At 39.4% G+C, this 24,964-nt stretch overlaps 1 protein-coding gene across 4 annotated transcripts in view; it reads left to right on the top strand.

The window, feature by feature from the left end:
• Window positions 1-24,964, top strand: part of LOC134541696 (nuclear pore glycoprotein p62) — a 46,606-nt gene that overhangs the window by 11,389 nt on the left and 10,253 nt on the right. For 2 of the 4 annotated variants that reach the window (XM_063385328.1, XM_063385326.1), the window contains exons 2-6: window positions 12,214-12,295; window positions 15,276-15,371; window positions 20,564-20,708; window positions 20,911-21,064; window positions 23,468-23,637. In XM_063385328.1, the coding sequence (XP_063241398.1) occupies window positions 12,226-12,295; window positions 15,276-15,371; window positions 20,564-20,708; window positions 20,911-21,064; window positions 23,468-23,637 (635 nt within the window). In that variant the 5' untranslated portion in view covers window positions 12,214-12,225. Of the gene's footprint in view, window positions 1-5,020; window positions 5,167-7,282; window positions 8,221-12,213; window positions 12,296-15,275; window positions 15,372-20,563; window positions 20,709-20,910; window positions 21,065-23,467; window positions 23,638-24,964 lie in introns of those variants that run through there. The other 2 variants (XM_063385327.1, XM_063385325.1) reach the window with 2 other exon arrangements.

The raw sequence follows: 24,964 nt of genomic DNA on the forward strand, positions 1-24,964 counted from the left end.
GACTGGCACGCGGCGTCCGGGTACATACGGCAGGCCGACTCAGACACGCCTCCCCTGACGCCGCCACCCCCAACCGACGTAGGGGCTCGCGAGGGGCCTACGCGGTGCAAACCGGCCGTGCTGCCACAACCGCTCGACACGCACGTCAACGAGGGCGTGCCACAACCGTCTGTCATGCACGTCAACAATAGCGTGCCACAACCGATCTGCATGCACGTCAATGAGAGCGTGCCACAACCGCTCTCCACGCACGTAAATGAGAACATGCCACAACCGCCCGTCACGCACATCTACGAGGACGTGCCACTACCGCCCATCACGCACGTCGACGAGGACATGCCACAACCGCTCGACATGCACGTCGATGAGGATGTGCCACAACCGCTCGACACGCACGTCGACGAGGACGTGCCACAATTACTCGTCACGAACGTCGACGAGAGCGTGCCTCAACTGCTCGTCACGCACGTCGACGAGGGCGTGCCACAACCGCTCGCCATGCACGTAAACGAGAGCGTGCCACAACCGCTCTGCATGCACGTCAACGAGAGCGTGCCACAAACGCTCGTCACGCACGTCAACGAGGGCGTGCCACTATCGCCTGTTACGCACGTCGACGAGGGCGTGCCAAAACCGCCTGTCACGCACATCGACGAGGGCATGCCACAACTGCCCGTCATGCACATCAGCGAGAGTGTGCCACAACCACTCGCCACACATGACAACGAGAGCATGCCACAACCGATCTGCGTGCACGTCAACGAGGGCGTGCCACAATCGCTCGCCACGCACGACAATGAGGGTGTGCCACAATCGCTCTGCACACATGTCAACGAGAGCGTGTCACAACTGCCCGTCGCGCACGTCAACAAGGGCGTGCCACAATCGCTCTGCATGCACGTCAACGAGAATGTGCCACAACCGCTCTTCACGCACGTCAACGAGGGCGTGCCACTATCGCCTGTTATGCACGTCGACGAGGGCGTGCCACAACTGCCCATCACACACGTCAGCGAGAGTGTGCCACAATCTACCCGTCACGCATATCGAGGGCGTGCCACAACTGCCCATCGCGCACGTCAACGAGGGCGTGCCACAACCGCTCGTCACGCACATCGACGAGGACGTGCCACAACCACTCGCCATGCACGTCAAGGGCGTGCAACAACCGCACAATACCAAGGGCGTGCCACGACCGCCGCCCCGCGGGCCACCTTGGACGCGATGCAGCCGCCTGATGCCGCGCACGCCGCTGAAGGTGCCACGCCCCTTCCGCCTGTCACGCGGGCCACCTTGGATTCGACGCCGCCTGCTTCCGCTCGCGCCGCTGAAAGTGCCACGCCCCTTCAACCTGTCACGCGGGCCACCTTGGACGCGACGCTGCCACCTGCTGCCGCGCGTGCCGCTGAAGGTTCCCCCCTTCCGCCTGTCACGCGTGCCACCTTGGAAGCGACGCCGCCTGCCACCCGCGCGCATCGCTGAAGGTACCAAGCCCCTTCCGCCTGTCCCGCGGGCCACCCTGGGAGCGGCACCGCCGCCTGATGTTGAAGGCGCCACGACCTTGCCGCCCCGGCCCACCTCGGCTGGCCCCATGGCGACAGGTACAGTCTGCACTGGCACCATGAGGATGCCGGACTCACCAGGTCAGTGCTCCAGTGCAACGGCCCAGTGTATCACGTCCATGCGAGTAAATGAGAGGCGTTGACGGACATAACGGCCTCGTCGGAGGGGGGACATTTGACGTCGACCCAAGTGTCTCCTCGGCTCCTTCAGGCCGTTATGCCTCGTCAACGTCCCGCGTGCGCCCTGGTATGTCAACAGACGTCACAGTGTATAAATAGTTATGTTTTTATGCCTTTTCTTTAAGTGACCACGAGTCTCCACGAGTGTGTAAATGTTGTGTAAATACTTCTTTTGTATTATTTCTTTAACTCATCCAAGTGCTGTATCATATCATGTAGATCGGCAAGCCTGGCCCGCCAAGCGAGTCGCGTCTTCCCCGCCGGTCCGTTTCCCCTTCCTCCCCTCCGCAGCCCGCGCGGGCGGGTGGCGGAGCGTCAGTTAGTTGCCAACTGGGAGTCGCACGGAGCGGACCTCCTTCGTTCCGCTCCGCGAGAGGTAGTACGGGGTCCGGGTCGAGGTAGTACGGGGTCCGGGTCGCAGCGTGGATGAAACGTTCGTCTACCGACGTGGTCGTCCAGGCTGTGACAGGATTCCTCGCGATAAGCCTCGTAGACAAGATCTCGTCTTCGTAACTCCGCAACTCATTCCGCTCGAGACGCACGCAGTCCTCGTCTGACTATTCTACTCTCTTAATCTGTATATATCGTCATAGAGTCGCCTATGCATACGTCACGAGTCGCGTACGTGCTACGAAGCACCAGTGAACTTTTCGTAACCGGTACGATTCGCTACGGGACCGCATTCGCTTTCACGCCGGGCTCTCATTTTGTCTCCAAGTGTTAGTTTCCGGGAGTCCAGGTCGCGGCAGAGGAGGACGCTAGTTTCGCGACGTGCCGGCCAGGCTGCGACAGGCTCTCTGTACGGAAACAAAAGGAGCTCGTGAAAACGGACATCATCGCATTATCCTTACTACCATCTACCATTCCTTCCACATACGCATAGTTCCCTCCTGGTCCCTTACTTTCCGGTCCCGGCCACGTTGGCCTGAACTCACTTCCTCACCGACGAGAGCTACATGGGCAAAACAGGACATTTTCGCAAACAGGAAATCAGGGACCATAGGCCTGGGGGACGTCAAAGTATTGACGCAGCCAGGTGCGTAGGAAGCAAATATTTAATGGGAGGGGGGGGGGTGTTCAAAGGAGAGTATCATTATAAGCGGTGGATATAACAATGGTGCTATTTAAGCATCTTTCGTACATAAAAATAGAATGTACTACTAGCAGAAATTTTAACTTTTTTTATAACAAATTTACTTAAGGCTCGTCATCACAAAACAGTGTTCACTTTTCAGTTTTCGCCTCGTATAATTCATTTTAAAGGCAAATTGTGGAATTTTCCTACTGCACAGAGTACATAAATCACCTTCAAATTTAGTCCCCAGATATCATCAAGTTATCTAGAGCTGTAGAAAAGGCAAATATTAAAATTAAAGATGGAAAAAAGCTTTTTGCAATAACACTCATATCTTTTTATTCAGGAAAGTCTAAATTTTATTTTGGTATTAAAAATTTAAAAAGTCAATATTTTATTTATTTTTTTACTGTCAGACTCCCCTTAAGTATAAATTTAAAATGCAAACCCCACAGAATAGGCGAGTAAAGATGCTTAAATATAACTGCAAATCTGCTTGATAAATTCTTGTTCAATGATTTGTAGATTCAAAGAAATTTTTTTTATTACTCGATGGAATAATCACGAGCGACGAGCGGAAAAAAATAATGTACCGACATACTAAACTTTAATGTTAAATAGGTATATTACATACGGTTTTCGGGATCATGAAAAATTCGTCTCGGTCTAAACTGCTCAAAAGTAATAATACCAGAGTTAAAGGAATCCAACTCTTCTTTAGGAACTTTGTCTTCACAGGCATTACAGCCTAATGTGCACTGCTTTTCAGGCGGTGGTAGTGATGAACTGCAAGGCTGTGCAGAACGGTTGTTTAAGAAAAAGTTTATGCTTTTCTGAGTCATTGTATGCCGCAAAAATTAAAATACTGTTATAAATTTTCTCCTTAAACCCTAAATGTTTTTCATCACTGCCATTCCGCACTACTCACTCACGATACTACAGATAAATAAGTTTATTTTAAACTGTTCTGTAGTACGGCCCACAAAGTTTCTTGGACTTAAAAGCAAGATGTACAGCTGTTGAATGATGACTGATGTGGAAAGCTCTCTGCACGTCAGATCGTTACCGTTAGATAGAAACGAGGCGGGGTGAATGCAAGGGTCTGAAGGTCAGGTAGACAAGGGTGGACAAAAACGGAGGGTAAGTTACTGCAACGAGCGTAAACATTGACTGGTCTTATATCCCACAATAATATTTCCGCTATCAGCACTGTGAAACGTGAATATTTAGAAGAAAACAAGAACAGTTGCTGTATTTATTGTGCCTGTACACTTCTCGAAAAGTCTTAATTTATTTTAAGAATAAAGTAGCGCACAGAAAAGAAAATCCCACAAAACCGCTTAGCATTGCAATGAAGACAATGCCTATTGTTCATCTGATGCAATGGCCGGGCAAAACCATCACTTTTCCCGGCCATGAAATGTTATGGCCGGGCAGTCGCCTGGGTCGCCCGCCCGGTTCCTACGCGCCTGGAAGCAGCTAAATGATGTGGTCTACTGCATCCAGAGATGAAAAAAGGGGACGGATGAAAGTGGTATATTTGGACCAGTTGAAGGAATATGCTGGAAGGGATGCATTACCTGTTAAGGACGAAAAGGTTTAAGGAGGGGGCAGTGTGACGAATGCATACAGGGCCGTGACATGCACTAGGTTCGGAGCTGGCTGGTGGCCCTGCCAGGCCATCGTTGTCATGCGCCGTATATTGTGTCGTCCACTGATGTAAGGCATGCCGCGTGTGTCTGGTTGATTACAAGGGTAGACTCTACCCCCTTCATTTCGCTCTACATTTTATTTATGAACCTCTTCTTTGCAATTCTTTATTTCATTCTTCATCTCTTCCTGAACTTTTATTATATTCTCCTGGGCCCTCTTTATAATCACTTATATCATTTTTCAACTCGGTTAGGAAAGTAATTACATTATTAAGCTCGTCAGCAGCCATCTTCCTCGTCCACATACACTATTAATCTGTCAGTATCACTACTATCGTATATTATGCTATAAATTCACCTACAAGCTAACCTAAATTTCTACTAAAATCAAACACTAACTTTACTGTACTCAAAACTATCTACAGTTCCTAAAACTAATTTTAAAAACGAAAATCTACTTTCAGTGCCGTTAGTTTCACTAACCGAACGATACACGCCAATGCGAAGAATAGTAAGTTGCCAGACCTATCTATACTACCGTTATATTTGCCACCCTGCAAATATTTTAAAATCGTGTCTCCTTTGGTTTGTTTGTTGTCTGCTGAAATAAGCTTATTTTGTTTTCAAGACAAAAACTGCTTTTAGCATTATTATAGTTTTAATGTGATTAAGTGCACGAAGCAAAAAAAATAAAAAGGTTTGATACGTTAATTTTTATGTTAAATTTTCTGACATGATCTTGTGGAAAAATTATTTGTCTGCAATTATTATTATTTTTTTATCTAATGTATTTTTACATATGGTTATATATACTTGTAATTATCGGACGTCGCGGCTTTTTAGAACGGAAAGAAAAATTAGGAAAACCGTTTTCACACAATACACAAGTCCGTAAATTTACCCCTAAGGAATGGTTTCTTAATAAAATTCTAACTAGTTTGTGATTAATAATAGTTTATAGTTTACATTACTATGCCAGCGTTGGACTTTGCGGCTTCGGGGAACGGAAAGTAAATAAAAACGGCAATTATGTTTCTCAAGTACTAGAGACGTCCGAAAATTTACCCAGAAAACATGGCTCGTGATTCCTACTAAATAATTCGTAGAAGTAACGGTCTAAAACTTATATTACAATGCCTGTGTTTTCACACTGCCGCCGCCAGTCATTGTTTACCCGCGATCGCGTATTTCTTTGTTTAGGACTACTGTAGCCAACTATGGAGGATAAAAAATACGCTTATTCTTCTGTTTCATATATTGAAGTTTATCCCTGGATCCTGAAGGTACATGATGCTTGTGTTTGTTTTATTTCAGTACGTCAAAAAATTCTGATAGGATGATCCTGATGGCTTGATTCTGTTGCACACAATGCTTGCTGTTTTAATTCAGTACGTCGGGAGATCCTGTAGGTACATAAGAAAAATTGTCATAAGTCGAAAAAAAATTTTTTTTCCAACCATCAATCATAATTTTTTCTTATTTCTCAATTTCTTTTATATGCAGGATCTTCCAATGTATTGAACTCATACGGCAAGGATCATGTACCTCAGGATCAAACCATCAGGATTTTTCACCGTACTGAATTAAAACAGCAAGCATCGTGTACCACAGGATCAAGCCAAAAGTAATGCCATCAGGATCAAGCCAACAGGACCCAGGGATAAACTTGGATACATGAAACACCAGCTATAACGAACACACAATATATGATGTCTGTAATCAAAGAATTCCCTGGAAAACCTGAAAAATTCTTTGTGTTAGCTAATTCAGTGCACAGCACGTATTCCGCACAGAAAATGATCAATGTTAACAATTCAATTCAAATTTTAGGCTCCCATTAACTCGTTCATTACAATGTGATTTAAAATAATATGTACATACTTTAAATGCAATGTACCTAACAAAAACATTTTGTAATAAAATTCAATTACTTATTATAATAAAACAAAAAAAACATGAAATACAAACATTAAAAATTCCTTACAACTGCAATACAGTTGTTATTTAAATGAATTTCATTATTACAACTATAACTACATTGACCAAAGTTCTCCAGAAAAAAAAATTCCACTGGTAAACATAAACAATGAATGTCTGTAATTGCGTTAATACATGGGTATCGTCATGTATGTTGTAAACTGTTATTTTTTCACAAACTAGTAGGAATTGTAAAACCATCCCTGGGGAGAAAATTAAGTAACGTGTGTAGTGTGTGAAAACCATGTTTTCTGATTTTTTCTTTTCGTTCTAAAAACCTGCGACGTTCTATATTTACCACACTTATAAATGCTACACAAAACAAAATTAAATTATTTAATTTTAGAAAACCTATGAAAGATCCATGTAGTCATTTTTGAAAATAAGAATAATACTAATTTAAGTGGAAAGTTGTGAATTGATTTGACTTTACCCTCACAATTGGGCTTTCAACTGGTTGCAAGGAGTCCTTCCCTTTCTCTCTCTCTCTCTCTCTCTCCCCCCTCCCCCACCCCCAGTCATCTCCTCAGATCCCTGGCATATCTCACACCCAGCATTCCTTCCTCCATCCCAGTCCAATCCCTACCAGTCCTTCCAAGCAAAGCATGCCTCCTCTTTCTGTTCACCTCCAATTCCTCTGGAGCTTTTCCCTGTGGGTAATTCTAGGATATCACGGCTTTTAAAACTAAAAAAAAAAAAAAAAAAAAACTTGTGAACTTGGTTTTCTGGTTTACACACACTACACACATCCATAAATTTACTCTGAATGAGTGATTTCATAATTCCTACTAGTTAGTGAAAAAATTAAATTTTTATCTCTTACATTACAATACCAGAGCTGCCAACCATTACGGATTTTCCGTAATTATTACGGATTTTAACCCCGAATTACGGAATTACGGAACATCGCTAGTTTATTACGGAAACGAGGCTTTGTGCTGCATGGTAACGGAAAAATTTACGTTTCTGCTGTGCGTGTTTCGTGAACGCTGTTTGAATACTTCGCTTGGTTGCTCAAATAACGGAACTAGTAAGTGTGCGCATGTACGATGTACTGTCGAAATAAGTAAATTAATTCTCGTGTTTTCAAATAATAATGGGATGGTATTACGTCCGTTGTACGATACAACTAGTACATATCCTCGGACTTATCGTTTGAAGGCTACTTACATCACGATAATTTTTGTACGGTACTTTGGCTAACCTGTGTTGTATTAATTTATTTCTTGAAAGCCATTTTTTTCATCATAGTGTTTTTGTCCGGTTTTTGTCGTGTCTACAGACGTGAAAATTTTTTTATTTTTTTCGATAGTGTTGTGTTCTTCAGTGCCGGTTGTAGAAATGAAGCGTGTGACAGAATAATGTGCATCTGTGGGAAAAAACACGCAAGACTTCAGAACTTTCCACTTAAATATTCAAAAGAATGGCCATGATTGTCGTTTTCAAATGTTTGAAACGCCACGGTTTTGTAATGTATGCGCGTGTGACTTTTCGATTGCACATGGTGAAAGGGATGACTGTAGACGGCATATTGAATCAAAGAAACATGCAGAACATTTTAAAGCCGTGACTAGCAATAAATCTATATCTTCGTTTTTTCGCTACATCTGAAGAAACGAAAGTAACGAACGCAGTTACTGTTTACAAGTCCTTGTGTTTGTCTTGTTTGTTTACATGACATTTCTTATCGAACCAGGATAAAAGAAGCAAATAAAAAGACAGTTGTTTTAAAGTTTAACTTTGAATACATTGAATTGAAGATTCAAAATATCCAGTAAAATTATTAATATTTCTTACATATTCAGATGATTGTATTGTTCAAATAGATTTTTTTATGTATTAATTTGCATTGTATTCATATTTTTATTTTTATTTTGCATATTATTGTCGTTGTTTTATCTTGTGAGTGTGTTATAATGCCCCAGGAAAAATTTATCGTGCATTATTTACGCGTACTTTTTTCATATACCTAATTGCCATTACTGATGGGTGTGATTTGAGGTTGGCAGCTCTGCAATACCTAGGTGCTTTTACGCTGCTGCTGCCATTCAATATTTACCTGCCAAAAATTGGAATATATGTTTTCTGTATACTTGAGAGGTTCCTGAACTAACCCCTGAAAGGAAGGCTTCTTAAGTCCTACTGGTTTATGAAAAAATAACAATTTACTTACAGCTTACATTACAATACCTGCATATTCTTGCTATCGCCGACATTCATTGTTTACCCGTATGGGTTTTAAAATTTTTTTTTTTAGAACTTTAGTCAATGTAGATGTTGTAATAATGAAATTCTTTTAAATGACTGTATTGCAATTGTAAGGAATTTTTAATGCTTAACATTCATGTTTGTTGTTTTATTAGAATTGTGTAATTGTATTACGAAATGTTCGTTTTGTTACATTGCATTTAAAGTACGTACTATTTTGAGTCTCATAACGAACGTGTCTAATAGGAGACAAAAATTTGAATAGATTTGTTAACATCGTTCATTTTCTGTGAGGAATATGTGCTGTGCACTGAAGTTACTGACACATTGAATTTTGTAGTATTTCCAAGGAATTCTTTGATTACAGCTGTCGTATATTCTGTGTTAGATATGGCTGGTGTTTCATGTATCTCAGTTTATCCATGGATCCTGATGGTATGTACATATACATGATGCTGTTTTAATTCACTACATCGAAAGATCCTGTTGGCTTGATCCTGTAGTAGCTATATGATGCTGGCTGTTTTAATTCAGTACGTCAGAAGATCCTGCACATGAAAGAAATTATGAAATAAGAAAGAATTATAATTGTAGGTTCATAAAAAAAATCCTTTTTATTCGACTTAGGATAATAATAGATTATTATAAGAAATATTTTTTTTAACTACAGGATCTTCTGACATACTGAACTAAAACAGCATGCATCATGTACCATAGGATCAAGCCATCAGGATCATGCCATTAGGCTCAAGCCTTCAGGATCCAGGGACAAACTTTCTCTATATTTCTACATATTTTTAATTCTCCATAGTTGGCCACAGTTATGCTATACAAAGAGATGCACTATCATGGGTAAACAATGAATGGCGGAGACATTGAGAAAACACAGGTATTGTAATGTAAGCTTTAAACAGTTACTTTTCACGAATCAGTAGGGATTAAAAAACCATCCCTTCAAAGTAAATTTAGGGATGTGTGTAGTGTGTGAAAACAGTTTTCCGATTTTTTTCTTTTTTATTCTAAAAAGCCCCCGATATCCAAGTATTACCCTTCTTTCCACCCCGTGTGATCTCTCCATCCTCTACAACAATGTCTGTGTACCCTAGTCACCAGCTGCCCCCAGCCACCCTCTCCCTTTATCACCTTGTGCAGTTCAACCAACCATTCCACCATTCTCCTCCCCCTGTAATGCTTCCCACCCCAACTCCTTAATCGTTTCCGTCGGACTATGCATTTCCCCCTCTTGCCCTTCCCGGTAATTTTTCCGTATCACGTATCCAAGTTAATCCTTTGATCCTGATGGCATGATCCTGATTGATCCTTTGATAATTACCTATGCTTGCTGTTTTAATTTAGTACGTTGACAGATCCTGAACATAACGAAAATTATGTCAGGTCTTGTGAAATTTTATTTTTGTATTCAACTTGCGATCATAATTAATTTTCATATCACAAGTTTTTCTTAAGTCCAGGATCTGTCTACATACTTACCTAATTAAAACAGCAAGCATCATGTACCACAGGATCAGTGTGTTATGTATCATGCATTCAGGATCAAGGGATTAACTTAGATACGTGATACGGAACTTTCACCCCCTTCCCTTTGCCTCCACATACCCATCACCCACCTCGCTGCTCTTCACTGCACCTTCTCCAGCTCCCTTACCTCAGTCACCAGGAGGGGTCCCTCATCACTGGCCTGACCAATGTAGAGTGTGCCTTCTCCCTTACCCCCTCCTTTCCCCGTCTAGGGTCCTGCCAAGCGCTCAGTGCCCTCCTCCAGTAATATTCTTTTCTGGAAATTAATACCAAATCCAAAAAATACTTTTTTCGAAAACTAGACACAATCCTGTATTTACCTTGAAACCAACGTTTTTATATTCTGACCAGTTTTTGAGAAATCACTGTTTATAGCATACATTATAATATCTATGTGTTGATGTAGCTTTCGCCATATTTTTTAACGTTCTTAAACATAGAGGATTACAGGATCAGCAAAAATTCCTAACAGCCATTTCTGTGACCGTTTTTGTGCACGTTCTGTTTAAATATTACAAATTTTTTACTTTGTGTAATGGCCGTTTAGATTAGGTTAGCTCCATTAAACTACTTAAAGTTGGTTTTGTGGACGGTTGGTTAGGTTAGTATAGCTTCATTAAAATACTGTAAACTATTTTTAATGGTTGCTTACGAATTGCAACATAACGTAGCAACCAGTTCTCTTCAGTCCATTCCGAGGCACTGATAGTTCCGAAGTTCACCACTCGCACGAGCAACTTCGGTAGCACATACTACAGAATAAAAATGTGCATGAAAGATGTCCATGTCATGTTTCATCTTTCGTTACGTTATGTAATGGAGAAATTAGAAAAAAGTCTAGCTGCATTATTACTGTTATAAAGTGTGGATGGTTGATTAGGTTAGTATAGCTACATTAAAAATACTGAGAAATTATGTGAACAGATGGTTAGGTATGGATAGTTACACCCTAAATTGGTAATTCCTAAGCAACCATTAAAAATATTTGACAGTGTTTTTAACGTAGCTATGCTAACCTAACTAACCTTCACAATGTTTTAAAGTAATTTTAATGTAGCTAACTTAACCTAATCAAACCTAATCAACCATTCTCAATATTTGACTTAAGTTCTCCAAAACATAAACACACGGACCCACATGGTAAAGCAAAAAAATGGCAGTGGGCGCGTAAATGCAATGTATTGTAATGTAACTTATAAACTGTGATTGGTTAGAAACCAGTGGAAATTTAGAAATGCTGTTTTCAGGGTAAATAGAGGAACGACTTTCAATATTTTATTTATGGGAAAGCAGTGACGTGTATTTTATTCCTCCTCCCCTTACTCACTACACTATGCAATCATCCACAAATACTCTCATCCTGGCCTCCATCCCCTCTCCAATATCCTTCATCATTATCGTGAACAGTAGCGGCCCCAACACACTCCCCTTTGGCTCGGGAGCCGCTCGTGCCCAGGGTTCAAGGGGGGGGAGGCATATCACAGGGAAAACAGACAACAGTAGGGGAAGGGAAGAACAGAGACGAAGGAACACAATGCACTCCGCCGGGTGTCTTCCGATCTTCGTCCAAGCAAGGTTCATAGTTATTGCTGACTGCAGTTGGTGTCACTACCAACAGGACTAAACTCTGTCCTCACCTGTCAGCCAAGGTATTTTGTACCCTGTGTGAAAGCATGCAGAAAGGTCTTAGAACAAGAATAGAGTTCTCTCAAGTTACAAAGGATAAGTGGTGAGGACGATGGGGTAGTTGATGATGCAGGTGTACACGCGCCGGGTGGGGGGATGGGCACGAGCCTACAGGACAGTGGCTCGGCGTGATGGACGTAGTTTGCCAAGGAGGCTGCACGCCCAGCGTCGGCCCAGGCACACCCTGTAACAATGGCACTGTGTTGTGCCCGACATATTTGTACTAATGACCATTTTAGTAAATTGTAAAATTACAACACGATGGCTCATATTGTTATTTGTATGCATTAATCAATTGTGTAACTAGGTTTACCCATACTTTATTTTGTTTCAGGGAATTTGTACCATGGTTTTTTCATTTGGCACAGCGACGACAACAGGTGGATTTTCGTTGCCAGCAGCCACAACAACAGCAGGTATGTGAAGGCATTGTAGTAAGTTTGTCTTGTTAGTGAGATGATCATCACTTTCCCCCATGCTAGAATTGATGCAGTGATAAGAGGGGGGATAAGCATTTAGGTACCAAATGTTTTAGTTAACTTACTTTAAACTGAAAATTTCTGTTGTGTGGTTCTGAAAAAGCTCCAGACTTCATGACGAAGTCTGCTGTGCTGAAAGCATAGTTTTATAGGTAGCCTGCATCAGGGGAATTGTCAGCCACTTTATTCACAAGAAAGGCCTACGATCAACTTTGATTCTGGTTTTAAGTAATGTCACTGTTAAGATTTTGTGACTGTAGCTATTGAAAAGAAAAAAAAATTGTTTTGTAGAAAGTAATCATTAAAATTATGGGTAAAATTCCCGTATCACGCACCCAACTTTATCCTTTGATCCTGTTGGCATGATCCTATATAAATTGATCCTGTGGCACATGATGCTTTCTGTTTTAATTTTGTAAGTGGAAAGATCCTGGTCATAAGTAAGTGGAAAGATCCTGGTCATAACAAAGTTATTTATTTGTTTATTTATATTTATTTGGGCATTTTTCTGTAAACTGGGCGACTTTTCTAGAATAGCTGTCTAGGCAACTTTTTTTTGCGTATATATTTCATAAATCTTAATCTGTGTGTGTGTTTTTGTGTTTGTGTATAGACACACACACACACCTACCTATTTATTAATAAACGGCAGATGAACCAAAAATATTTTCCTTACTTTAGAAAATATTGAGCATTTTCTGAAAAATTGATACAGGGGACTGTTGCTTTCATCTTATTAACACACTTCTGATATTCTCTAGACAAACATTTCTCATTATAGCGGTCACAACACAGCTCCTGAAGCAATTTCTGATGGCTGTTATAATTCAAGATTTTTTCATTAAATAAAGATGATAATTTCAAGTTTATGTTTGTGTGGTTAATGCACCAACAAGTATCACACTTATCAACTTTGGGCATGACAATCCAAAAAGGTCGGAGTCTTTGATAACTTAATTTGAAATGCTCTTTTGTTGGAATTTATTGTATAAGCCGAGTAATAAGGAGGCAGAAACAGTCCCCTGTCCTGTTGAGGGGCAGGGGACTGTTTACATTGATTTCATTGAAAGGTAACACAAAATGTCATTGAGTCATGTTATTTTACTGTACATAGGAAATATTTATCTATTTTAACGATAGGAAGTATCTAAGGTTTAATATAGTATATTAAAAATAAATAAAAATTATCCTCATCATAGGACTGTTAGCTGTGAGGTTACGACATGACTTCCACGGAGGGACAATCGTGCCGCACTAAAAAAATGGCGTCCTGGCGGTAATGGCTGCAATGGAGCAAACTTCAGATCGTCTGCTTTCTGTTACACACAGCGCCACCCTTGTTTAACCTTTAGACTACGTGGTGCGTAATTTTAAATATAGACAAACTTTAATTTACTTTTTTAGTATGATCAAATATTATTGATAAAAAATAAACATGTCCCATTAACAATGAAATAATATTGTTTGAATAATGAAACAATTTGATTGATTCCAATGGTTATTGTCTTTATTATTTTAATCTAAAGTGACTGCACTGCTTCAGTGACACTCCAGGGGACTGTTTTTTGCTGTCTATAAAAACATTTTTGATACAACAAACTTTATTTTGAAGGATGTTGTATGATCAGCAGAGCTAGACTAGGTTATTATCTTTTAAAGTTATTTATGAAACATTTATGACTTGAACTATTTTTATACATTGTAATTTTGAAATGAATCTGATTTTCAACAAGGAATTTTATTGAAATACTGCCCATCTAGTTAAAATTCACTAAACAGCTAATACTACACATTTTTCTTTGTCTGCGTGAACTGCAGTGTGCGGACGCGAATCACATTTAGTTTCCGCACCCGCCGCTAGAATTCGTCGCTGGAGCAGCTACGTGGACTATTGAATCATTCAATTTGCAGAGCGAGATTTTAAATTGTATAATGGAATGGCTTTGATAAGAGCGAAAAAGACTTGTAAGAATACTAAACCTGATTTCAACAAGGAATTTTATAAAAATACTGCCCAACTTGTTAAAATTCATTAATTAATATATTAATACTCTTTGTAAACTTTAGTTCACGCCAACCGCTACAGATGGAAGCACTGTGGTTACACATTTCCATTCCTTGTGACTACCGTCACATTCACAAAATTACTCCCCCCAAATCCTTAATACCGAGAGCTAAGTCATTACACATCAAAAAGTATTTGTTTCATTAATTAGATCTTTTTAGCCTTTATAAGTTTTGCAGGAATGTATTGGCCCAGTCATTTTACACAAAAATGCAACGATACAACAAACAAAAGTAAGTACATTAACAACAAATTAAATAAATAAATATTTCTTCTCATCTTCTGTGTTGCAAATATTCGTGTAGTCGCTGTTATGTAGGTGATAGTAATCAAAGTAATAAAACATTTATAACTAAAGATTATTGCGTTGATGTGTACGTAATAACCAATGGAAGACTTCTGCAGTGTATTGTGTGATGTACTGCTGTCGATGTAGCTCAAGTATTGGCAAACAGTTGTAGGGTGTTGGCGCTAACCACGCCCCGCTCGCTACTTTCGGTCTGCTAAGGTTTGGGCAGTGGATTGTCTCACCAACAGGACATCACTAACTGCTAAATAGTTTGAAAAACAAGATAAAACTTTCTTTAAAAATGTCCATTTTTATACTCTTCAGTTGCTGTAGATGAGAGTTGTGATTACACTGATTTTAATGCTCATTCACTTGACCCTATGTTCTGTGACAAAAAAAAAAAAGACTGAGTCAGATTGGGATTGGCTGGTGAGGGGGGAGTGTTGTTTATATTAAAACCACCTACAAGATACAATTGGCATGTTGGATTGTGACTGTGCCTCACTTATGAACGGTTTCCACCCCTGCCTGTGGTGGTGTTACTGAATGTTTCGCTGTCCTAGCCTCGACTGGGTTCACTCTCGGAAGCGGAGATGCGGGGAACATCTCCTCGTCTCTGCCCCTGGCGTCCACCACCGCCAGCGTCGCCTCCTCGACAGGTGAGACTCTCTGTGGGGCAGACACTCTTTCTCCTCTCTGCAAAGCTGCACAGATTTTGGAGTATTCCAATCACTTGCGGATCCATAAGGGGGGAGGGGGGGAACTTATCTGTTATGTTCTTACCTAGCAAATTGATCTTCACATCTACCAATATTTTTTATTTGGATATTGTAACGTAAATAAAAAATTAAAAAAAATTATTGTGAGTCCCTAATGCAACTAAGCCCAATTCCTTGACAGGTTTTTTTTAGCAGTACGGAGGTGCAAAGCGCTGACTGGATAGCATGTAACTAACATATACAGTGGCGTATACAGGATTTGTGTATAGGTGGGGGTTAAGAAGCATTGTTCCCCCCCCCCCCTCCCTATTAAAACGGGGGAGTCCGGGGGTCCGTCACCAGAAAAAAATTTGGATTTTAAGGTGTAAAATAGTGCTATTTTAGCAGTTTTCGGTACTTAACTTTAAATATTGTAATGGTAAAAATATTATTAATTTTTCAATAAAATTTTTTTTTGAGTGATGAAGTAAGAAATTAATTAAAGATATTTTTATCGATCCAAGTGCCTTGTTTACGTCCACTCAAAATCATAAATCATGCTCAAAGCTCGAAAATACAAAAAAAGAGGAATAAAAAGGGTTGGGTTTCGGCAGAACTGATCTATTCCTGGAAACAATTAGCTTTAGCTTGAAGAGTTACATGACACCATGTTGTCGTCTCAATTCTATATACACACAGCGATCCTTACACTTTTGGAAGCCCAGTCAACACCTGCTTATAATTTATTACCGCACTGGTTAAATACAGTAGGTGTAAGATATATGAAAGCTTGGGACCCGTCATGGCGTCACAACCTTATAGCTTCTGCTCGCGACAGGGGTAGGGGAAGGGAAGGAGAATCGGTAGGGCTCACTTACTCTTCCCCTCCAGTGCAGTGGCCGGTGATAGCAGTAAGACACCCAGGCTTTTAGCTAACCTGCTTTCAGATAAGAAAATATAATTGGGGCTAAGGGGGGGTGGGTTAGAACCCCTAAAACCGCCCCTTCCTGGCTACGCCCCTGAACATATAAAAGGAATGGTCATTGCATGTATCAAATGTAATAATTCCTTTTATACATCAATTTATGTGCTGTCGCACGTAAAAAGTCAGCGTTTCGCACCTCCATACTGCTAAAAAATTCCTGTTAAGTGTTGATGCTTGGGTTTGGATGCACAGTAGGGACTCACATAAATTTTTTTTAAATGTTATTATTTACGTTATATTGCATTACAATATCCTAAACAAAAATATATATGTTTTTCATGTAAATAGTGATATTCAAATGTGTGGGGATATCAATATGCCCAAGTATAAATATATATTTTTAGGTGGGAACATAACAGATAAGTACCCGGGGGGGGGGGGGGGCATAGTGGCATCCCCTCCCCCCCAAAACCTGAATAATTTTCAGATTTTCTACAAATTCCTTCAACTTTACTGAAGTATTATTTTACTGCAGTGTTATAGGTAACAGAACATTTTTGAACTACAAATAAAATGTACTACAATTGTCTTAAAAATTTAATTTGGCCCTCCCCTGACCATCAATCTGGTTCCGCCTTCAATTGCACTATACAAAAAACAATGGATGTCACAGTTCTTTGTACCAGCTTTTATTGAGTAAAAATTTCATTTTAGTGAACTCGAGACTGATTTAGATTGAAAATATATTTTTTTATTGAGGTGTAACATCACATAAACTGAAAAATTGGTGTGTTTGGTGTTACTCACTGGGTTTTTCAGGGAATTTTGTGTGTATGTGGAAGGTATAAACTAATTAAGACATTTCAAAACAATTCTATTGTGTTAAATGATTGTCTGAAAAGTTTCCGACCTCAACATGAAGATGGTAGCACTCAGCACCAAAAATTAGGGAATGTGTTTGCTTGTGCTTTGGAACATACCCTCTGAAATGTCAGCCATTTTGGATGTGCAGTGTTTTTTAACAATCTTTTGCATGAATGTTTGCTAAATGGTGTTAACAAAGGTGATGGATGGCCTCCTCATTCGACAAAAATCTCTGTCCTCCAAGCTCAACTTCTAGCCTAGGGAAAAAGTCATTGGGCTTAGATCTGGTGAGTAAGGAGGGTAGTCAAAAATTTCAAATCGTAATTTGTAAATTTTCACCAAGGCAACCGCTGAGTGTGAGCTGGTGCATTGACTTCGTGAAACAAATTTTTTGTTTCTGCAAATGTGACCTTTTTCTGCATTTTCGGTATTGATGCTTAGTATTCTCCTGCCATATTTTTCCTTTTTTAAGATTATTAATTAAGACTGTCCTAGAAAACAGTCACCACCAATTTCCTGACCAAATGAAGAGTCTTTGCCTTTTTTGGAGCTGATTCCCCTTTTGCAGTTTTTTGTGTCGCAAAAGTTCGTCACCCAAGCTGGTACGCCCATGTTTGAATTCAGCTGCCCAAAATATTACTGCAAATTCCTAGTACATTAATTTAGCGTACTCAAAAACATGTGCACAGACTCACGTAATTGATTTTTAAAAAACAATTGCATGTCCAAAATGGCTGAAATTTCAGAGAGTACAATCCAAAGCAAAAGCAAACACATTCCCCATTTTTGTTGACGATTGCTACCATCTTCATGTTGAAGATGGAAACTTTTGAAACAATCCTCATATATATGTCTATATATCTTTGACTGAGGCATTTTTTTACAGTGGTTATACTAAGTTGCTTTGACTCTCACAATTGCAGTGATCAGCAAGAGCCATGTTTAACATTTTTTTTGCTGGCTGGAATTTATTGAAACTAATTTTGGATTATAAACTTACTGTATACTTAATTAGACCTTTTCTAGCTTACCAAATTGTGAACACAGAAACAAAAAAATTAACCCAAAAAAATCTTTCGACATTACCCTCAGAGTTTCTGTTACCATTTAGTTTTGGATTTCACCAAACTCACATCCATTCACTTAAAAATGTACAATAGTTGGTGTTTACACATACATTAAGTTTTTGATTTTTGATTAGAACTGTTGAGTTATAGCAGCAAACACAAAACCTATTTTCGAACACCGTTATAAATAACTCTTACTTTATTTGATGGATGACCCAGAAGTCATGTATCCCAGGAGCAGGATTATTTTGCTGGTGGTTTTATATTCCAGGTAGTCTTATATTCAAGTTGGTCTTATATTTCAAGCAGTTTTATATTCTATGTAGTGTTATGTTATAGTGTGAAGTACATTCCAAAGCCAAGTCTACAAGTATTGATTTTTTCATTGTGTTTTCTTTCTCATAAGTGAAAAAATATCCCAAAACAAAGCAGCGCGATCATGAACATGTAATTACAGTGAAACTCTGTTAAGAATTTTTTAAGGGACTGTAAAAAAAAACTTCTTGCTGGGAAATTTTCTTAGAAGGGAAAAGGAAAAATTACTCTCTTTCATAGTTTACTAATAGTATAATTGAACAAATTGACAAATATTAACAATTTCTTAAGAAAAATAGGGCCTAAGACTACTATACAGTAAGTCCTCTATTTACGTCGTACCGATTTACGTCGTTTCGGATTAACGTCGCTAATGTTTGAGTACTCATGTTTCAATTTAAGTTGTCGCCGATTCACAATAACATCGTTTACAATGACCGTAAATCTTTATTTTAACCAAAACACCGTATATAATTTGTTTATAATTCTTTGTTTCCTTCGGTAGTTAATTTATGCTATGTAGCGTAAGCTACACGTTCACCGCCTTATCTTATCATACATCATGAGGGACGCTTCCTGCTCTTACGTACAGTATGTACTATATATCTGTTTTTATATTTCAATCAATAAATGTAATAAAGCAGCTGGTTAAATAACCATTCTATAAAGCTGAGAAGTACTAGTTGGACTTGTTTCCCACGCTGTCGGTTGTCATTTGCTGATAAAATTGCCCGTTGTCACGTCTGTATGCCAGCGCTTCCGGCCGACCTTGGGCCGTGGCATGAAACATGGCTCATTTTGCGTCGTTTCTATTTACGTCGCAGTTTTCAGGAACGTAACCCTGACGTAAACTGAGGACTTACTGTATAACAAAACAAACATTAAAATTTATTATTAAAAGAAACTAATTCTAACTAGCGTATATATGTAAGTTGAATAATAAATGTCTACAAAAAAAAGTGATATAGTGTTGTCTGCTGAGATTTCTTCTTGATTTGCTGCATTATATAATTTTCAATGTGCCAGACACTTTGCCAAATATTATCTGGCGCATTTACAGTTCCTGGAATGAAGTCTCGCAGTCCTTCCAGATGCACTAATGCATCAGAACAGGTTGGTTTTAGTGGTGCTCTTGCTTCACTTTCCACATTCTTTTCATCTTCGTCATCATCTACTGCAACCACGTCATTGTTGCTGTTGCTTGCTATAGCTTCAGCACTCTGTGACTCACAGGGCAGAACATCACTGTCAGCTTCAACATAGTCGTTAAAACTACAAGTGATTTTTAGTTTGCCTTGCAAATTTTTCCATGAATTATCAAAAACTGTAACACCAATGCAAGACGGCAGTAACATAATGAGCGGTAAAATAATACTACTCGGCAAAAGACAGAGTGCACGTGGTGCAGCAATTGGCGAGTTACCCACATTGATAGTCGACTACGTGCGCGCACTCTATATGGTCATCAACCTAACCAAACATGATGCCATCCACCGATGTACACCGGCGAGCTATTGATACCAATAATCGATTCTGTGTGCACTCTGTACAGGCATCAACCTAACTAGCACAATCTCAACCAGCGCTGGCTACATTTTATATACGAGCTGCACAGCAGGGGTGGACATGGAACAAATCGAGGTCGTAAGGTTTGAAAACGTGTCCTAATTAGAATTTTCATGACAATTACGTATTTATTGTTAATTAAAGAAGAAAACTCTGATTTCCTAAAGAATAATGCAAATCAACGTTATAAAACCCATAGTTTTATATGGGAAAATAATTTTACGAGGAACTTTTTACATAACCCACATCACATGGAGGAAATGGCGGAACGAAAACACTTGATCACTTGAGACGGGAAATGTATTGTATGGGAACGTTTTAAACAAGTTTCACTGTATCTGTGAAGAGTATTTGTAATATCATAGCTCATGAATGATGCATCTACACAGAGGGTTGTGTGTTGATGTGTGCCGCAGCTCTTGCTCAGAAGACTCCGACAACAGCTGTCGGATCCATGCCAAGCTCGACTGGCTTCGTGAACTTCTCCCTGCCGTCTGCTTCGACGGCCGGGTCTACGGCGAGCGGCGCGACCACACAGACCTCTGCAGCCACGACCACCACGTTAGTGTCACAGCTGGCCGTGATGTTGTGGTTCTGCATCCAGTGTTTATGAGATCACATGCACAGTGCGATTTACTCTTACATCTTTTCTATCAGCCCCAGAGCTGAATGTCTGAGACTATGTCAAATGGGGACAATATGGGAAACTGGGGAGACGAGTGATGGCGGTGCTAAGCAGGTGTCATGGTGTTGCGTTGCGCAGAGCGGCGAGCGGTGGGGGGGCCCACACCTTCGTGCAGCTGGAGGAGAGCATCAACAAGTGGGCCATGGAGCTGGAGGAGCAGGAGAGAGTGTTTGTGAACCAGGCCAGCCAGGTCAATGCCTGGGACCGCCTGCTCATCGCCAACGGAGACAAGGTGCGTCCCCCGCCCGCTCCACTTGCAGTCCCCTTGCATCTTAATATTCAGTGGCTGCCCTACATACCACCCAACAGTATCCGAGCTACTTTATAATCATTTCTCTGCATTTCCATCAGATAAATAGCTTTTCAATGTATGGCGTGCATTTGTATTTTGGGATATTTGGTTTTTTATAGTTAATTTTAAATATAATTTTGTTTAGTGTCTATTTATTACTTGTAATTATATATGTATACTTTCTCAAATGCCTGGAAACTCGACCTAATTGTAATGGTCCTACTCTTTTTTGCTGTGCAAATTCACCACTTTGTCTGCATGGTACCAAGTGATGATATTATTATTTTATAGCAGTTTTATATATTAAATAAGCATGAAATGTCAGACACCATTTTCTTTTAAACATGCACAATATTATTAGTTACAGCAAACTCCTTTATATTTTTCAAAAGAAAATTGTAAATTGATGGAAAACTCTAAAACACATTTTATACATATGTACCATGCCTCCTTTCCTGTTGTTATTCCTTCAACAAACTTTTCCTTTACATTATAGAAAAATTTATTGTATGCAGTGTTTTATCGCATAATTGTCGCACTCACATCATCACACCATTAGTTTAGGGCGTCAACATTTTGGGGAAAATTTGCATGATGTTTTTGGTCCCGCTGTTAGATTCCGATCTCTTTGTGTAGGAAGTAAACATAACAGGATCAAGCCCCATGCAACCATGCAGCAGCAATTGGTTTTCATGTTGCTGTCAGGCAGTGTAGTAGTTATATGCAGTGTAGTAATTAAAATTACAGTAACATTTCCCGTCCAATATGACAAAAATTTTTGTTCTCGCCATTTTTTCATTAAGATGTACGTAATTTTTTTTCAATGCAAAATGTTGTCCGTGAACAATGTTTTGTCGAGTTGGAATCTATTACTGGCTGTATATCACAGATTAATTATTTAATTAACAAAAATATGAAGTCAGATGGTAATTTTTCTTTTAAAGATGTTTTCAAATGCTTTAACCTTTATCTGTTTGTCTTTGTAACCGTTTTGTTGCGTGTAAAACAATGTAGCCAGTGCTAGTTCATTTATGTTTGGTTACATTGATGCCCATATAGAGTGCGCGCACGTAGTCGATTATCAATATCGTTAGCCTACCATATGCATGCAAAGCACTGGCTCTGTCTATGCCGAGTAAACTACATTTGATAGCCCTCACTCTTCCATGGTTAGTGTGTAGTACTACAATAGTTTTGCTTTAATTCTGGCTCACATTTGGGTCATTGTTTTCATTTTTCTATTTTAAAGTTGAACGAAATATGTTTTTGTTGTATGTCTTATTATTTTAAATTGTACATAGTTATCATTATTTATTTCTTGTGTAGAAAAGTAGCATTGTTTATGTGCCAATTCTTTTACCACTGTTAGTTGATAAATTATAACTGAAAAACTTGTTTACTGCTAGATAAATCAGCAATAAAAGCCCTAGAAAACCTGAATGCCTATTGCCTACTACAATGTAGTTGTTAAAAAATCTTTTAATTTGTTTTGAAACATACATTTTGTTTAATTTGAAATTGGTTTAATAATGGCTTTCTATAACAACTCCCATCCCACATATTTGAATGTTATTTTAACTGGCATATCTTGGCGATATTGCCTTCTTCAGATCTGTAGATCTAACTTCTGTTGCATCAAAGATGTTGCCTTCTGGAATTTTGTCTACTGGCAAGGGGAGAGTCTGAGTCATGGCTCAGCGATTTGGCTTAAACTGTGTGAGTAGAGGCAGATAGGTGTCCCTTTCAACGTCCTAAAAAATCTCACCTGAGTAGGCCCTAGTAAGCGAGAAAAAGCTCTTTAAAGATTTTAAAGTAGAGTTTGAGGGATTTTTTTTCATGAATTGTCAAGTGTGCATAGTGGTGCTGTGTTCAAGTGCAGTGTCTGGTACCATTTTTATTTTCATTCTTTTTTATTCTCGCAATATTGAATTACAGAACGATCTGCAAATATTCAAATGACATAATGGGACTTATGGTTTTACAGGCGTGGGAGAAAAGATACACTCTGAAATAGTTATGTCATCCTTTGATACCCATTAGCCATTATGCTTGAATGCAAGAAATAGACAGTGCACCACTTGGATACGAGTGTATATGCAGGCTATTCAAGAAGTGCCACACCACCATTCGTGAGTTGCATTACGGAAATGTCCGTACTAACGAGTTTGGCAAGTTGAAGACAATAAAATATGTTGTCCATTAAAACAAGTATCTGTTAATCGAGGCCTTATTCTATTACAAAATAACAATTTTTTAAGAATGGGTGGAGACTTGAACTTGAGCCAAGCTCGACTCAGCTCAAAAGTGTAGAGAAGGACAGAAGGAGACTGGATGGTGATGCAGATAGTGAATCTGAACGGTGCTGTGGAGCGAGTGAAGCTGGAGCAGCAGCAGCTGGACCACGAGCTGGACTTCATCCGGGCGCAGCAGCGGGACCTCGAGGACTGCCTCGGCCCCCTGGAGAGGCAGCTGCTGCCTGCGCCCACCTCCGCCGATCCCGAGCGTGAGCGCACGTGAGTGCACCCTCTGCCTCTCGCCCCCACCCCACCTGTCTTTATACAAGTTGTTTGACACAGTGCGTATGTTTAATACAGTAGAACCTTGTTTTTTACACATTTAAATTTAAAGGGACTAGGAAATAAAATATGTAAAAACCAGGAAAATGTAAAAAAAGGAAAGTGTTTAAAAAACAATTTTTATTCTTACTACGATGGAAACAATAGGCAAATATACACCACAGTAAATAAAATATCAGCACTGCTAACATTTTTATGTATTATCTAGAACTTCATTATGTCAAATGGTGAAAACAATAAATCCAACCACTCTTGTGGAAATTCACAATTGTTTATAGTTGGACATGAAATTTTTGGTTTATGAGTATGTGATGAGAATGTTGAAGCATCTCAAAATGGTGCGATTATATTACACAATTCATATTTGTATAGTTGTGTGTTAACATTTAATTAAGTTCAGATTTTTATCGGAAATAATTTTATTGAACGAACTACTTTCAAAACACTTGTTTACGTTTAGGAACACAAAAAGTTAAAAACATTTCTGCTGCAATATTTTGAAATTTAGTGCTGCCAACGGATTTCCAAAATATTTCTAATGTAGTAAAATGAACAACACAGAATATGCACTTGGATGCCATATTGTGAGGAGTTTGGTACGTTCCTATAAAACATATTTTAATAATGGTACAGTAATCCATTGTTTGTTTATGTAAAACCCACATTTACAACTTTATTTTCATGTATAAAACATTAAAAGGGAGGAATATAAAAATAAATTTAATTTTTGCATTCACGTACAACGTTTTGTTTCATGGCTGTATGGTTTACCATTGCACAGTGCACAAAATAAAAATGAAAGTTGTTTACAATGGCAAACGAAGCTGCAGGACCACACGCTCATGCAGAAATGTTTAATAATTAAACTTCAAACTATTCACTTTTAACTTTTATTGTTCCGTCTTAATTTTTCTGATGGTTTGCTATTAAATGCAAAGTAAACTGCAGGAAATGCTTTCACGTATGGGAAAGCAATGCATTAGTACTATAGAGAAAATGACGGTGCAAGCAAAAACTACTTTAATCTTAGGTATTTGTATATCCCGGGTACTTAAAAATGAGGTTTTACTGTTTTTTGAACACTTAATGTTTTTATTGCTGAGATGTACACATGATATAATACTTTATCACCTCAACAGCACACATTTTTGGCAGTTCTATTGGCTAATAACTAATAAGCCATTCAGTTTCTGTGATCACAAAATTTACTGTGTAGCTTGTGCGCACTGTCTATCTAATTGTTGGTCAGTGGTCCTGTTTTGAC

This window comes from Bacillus rossius (assembly GCF_032445375.1).
Source record: "Bacillus rossius redtenbacheri isolate Brsri chromosome 4 unlocalized genomic scaffold, Brsri_v3 Brsri_v3_scf4_1, whole genome shotgun sequence".
Classification (NCBI taxonomy): Eukaryota; Metazoa; Arthropoda; class Insecta; order Phasmatodea; family Bacillidae; genus Bacillus; species Bacillus rossius.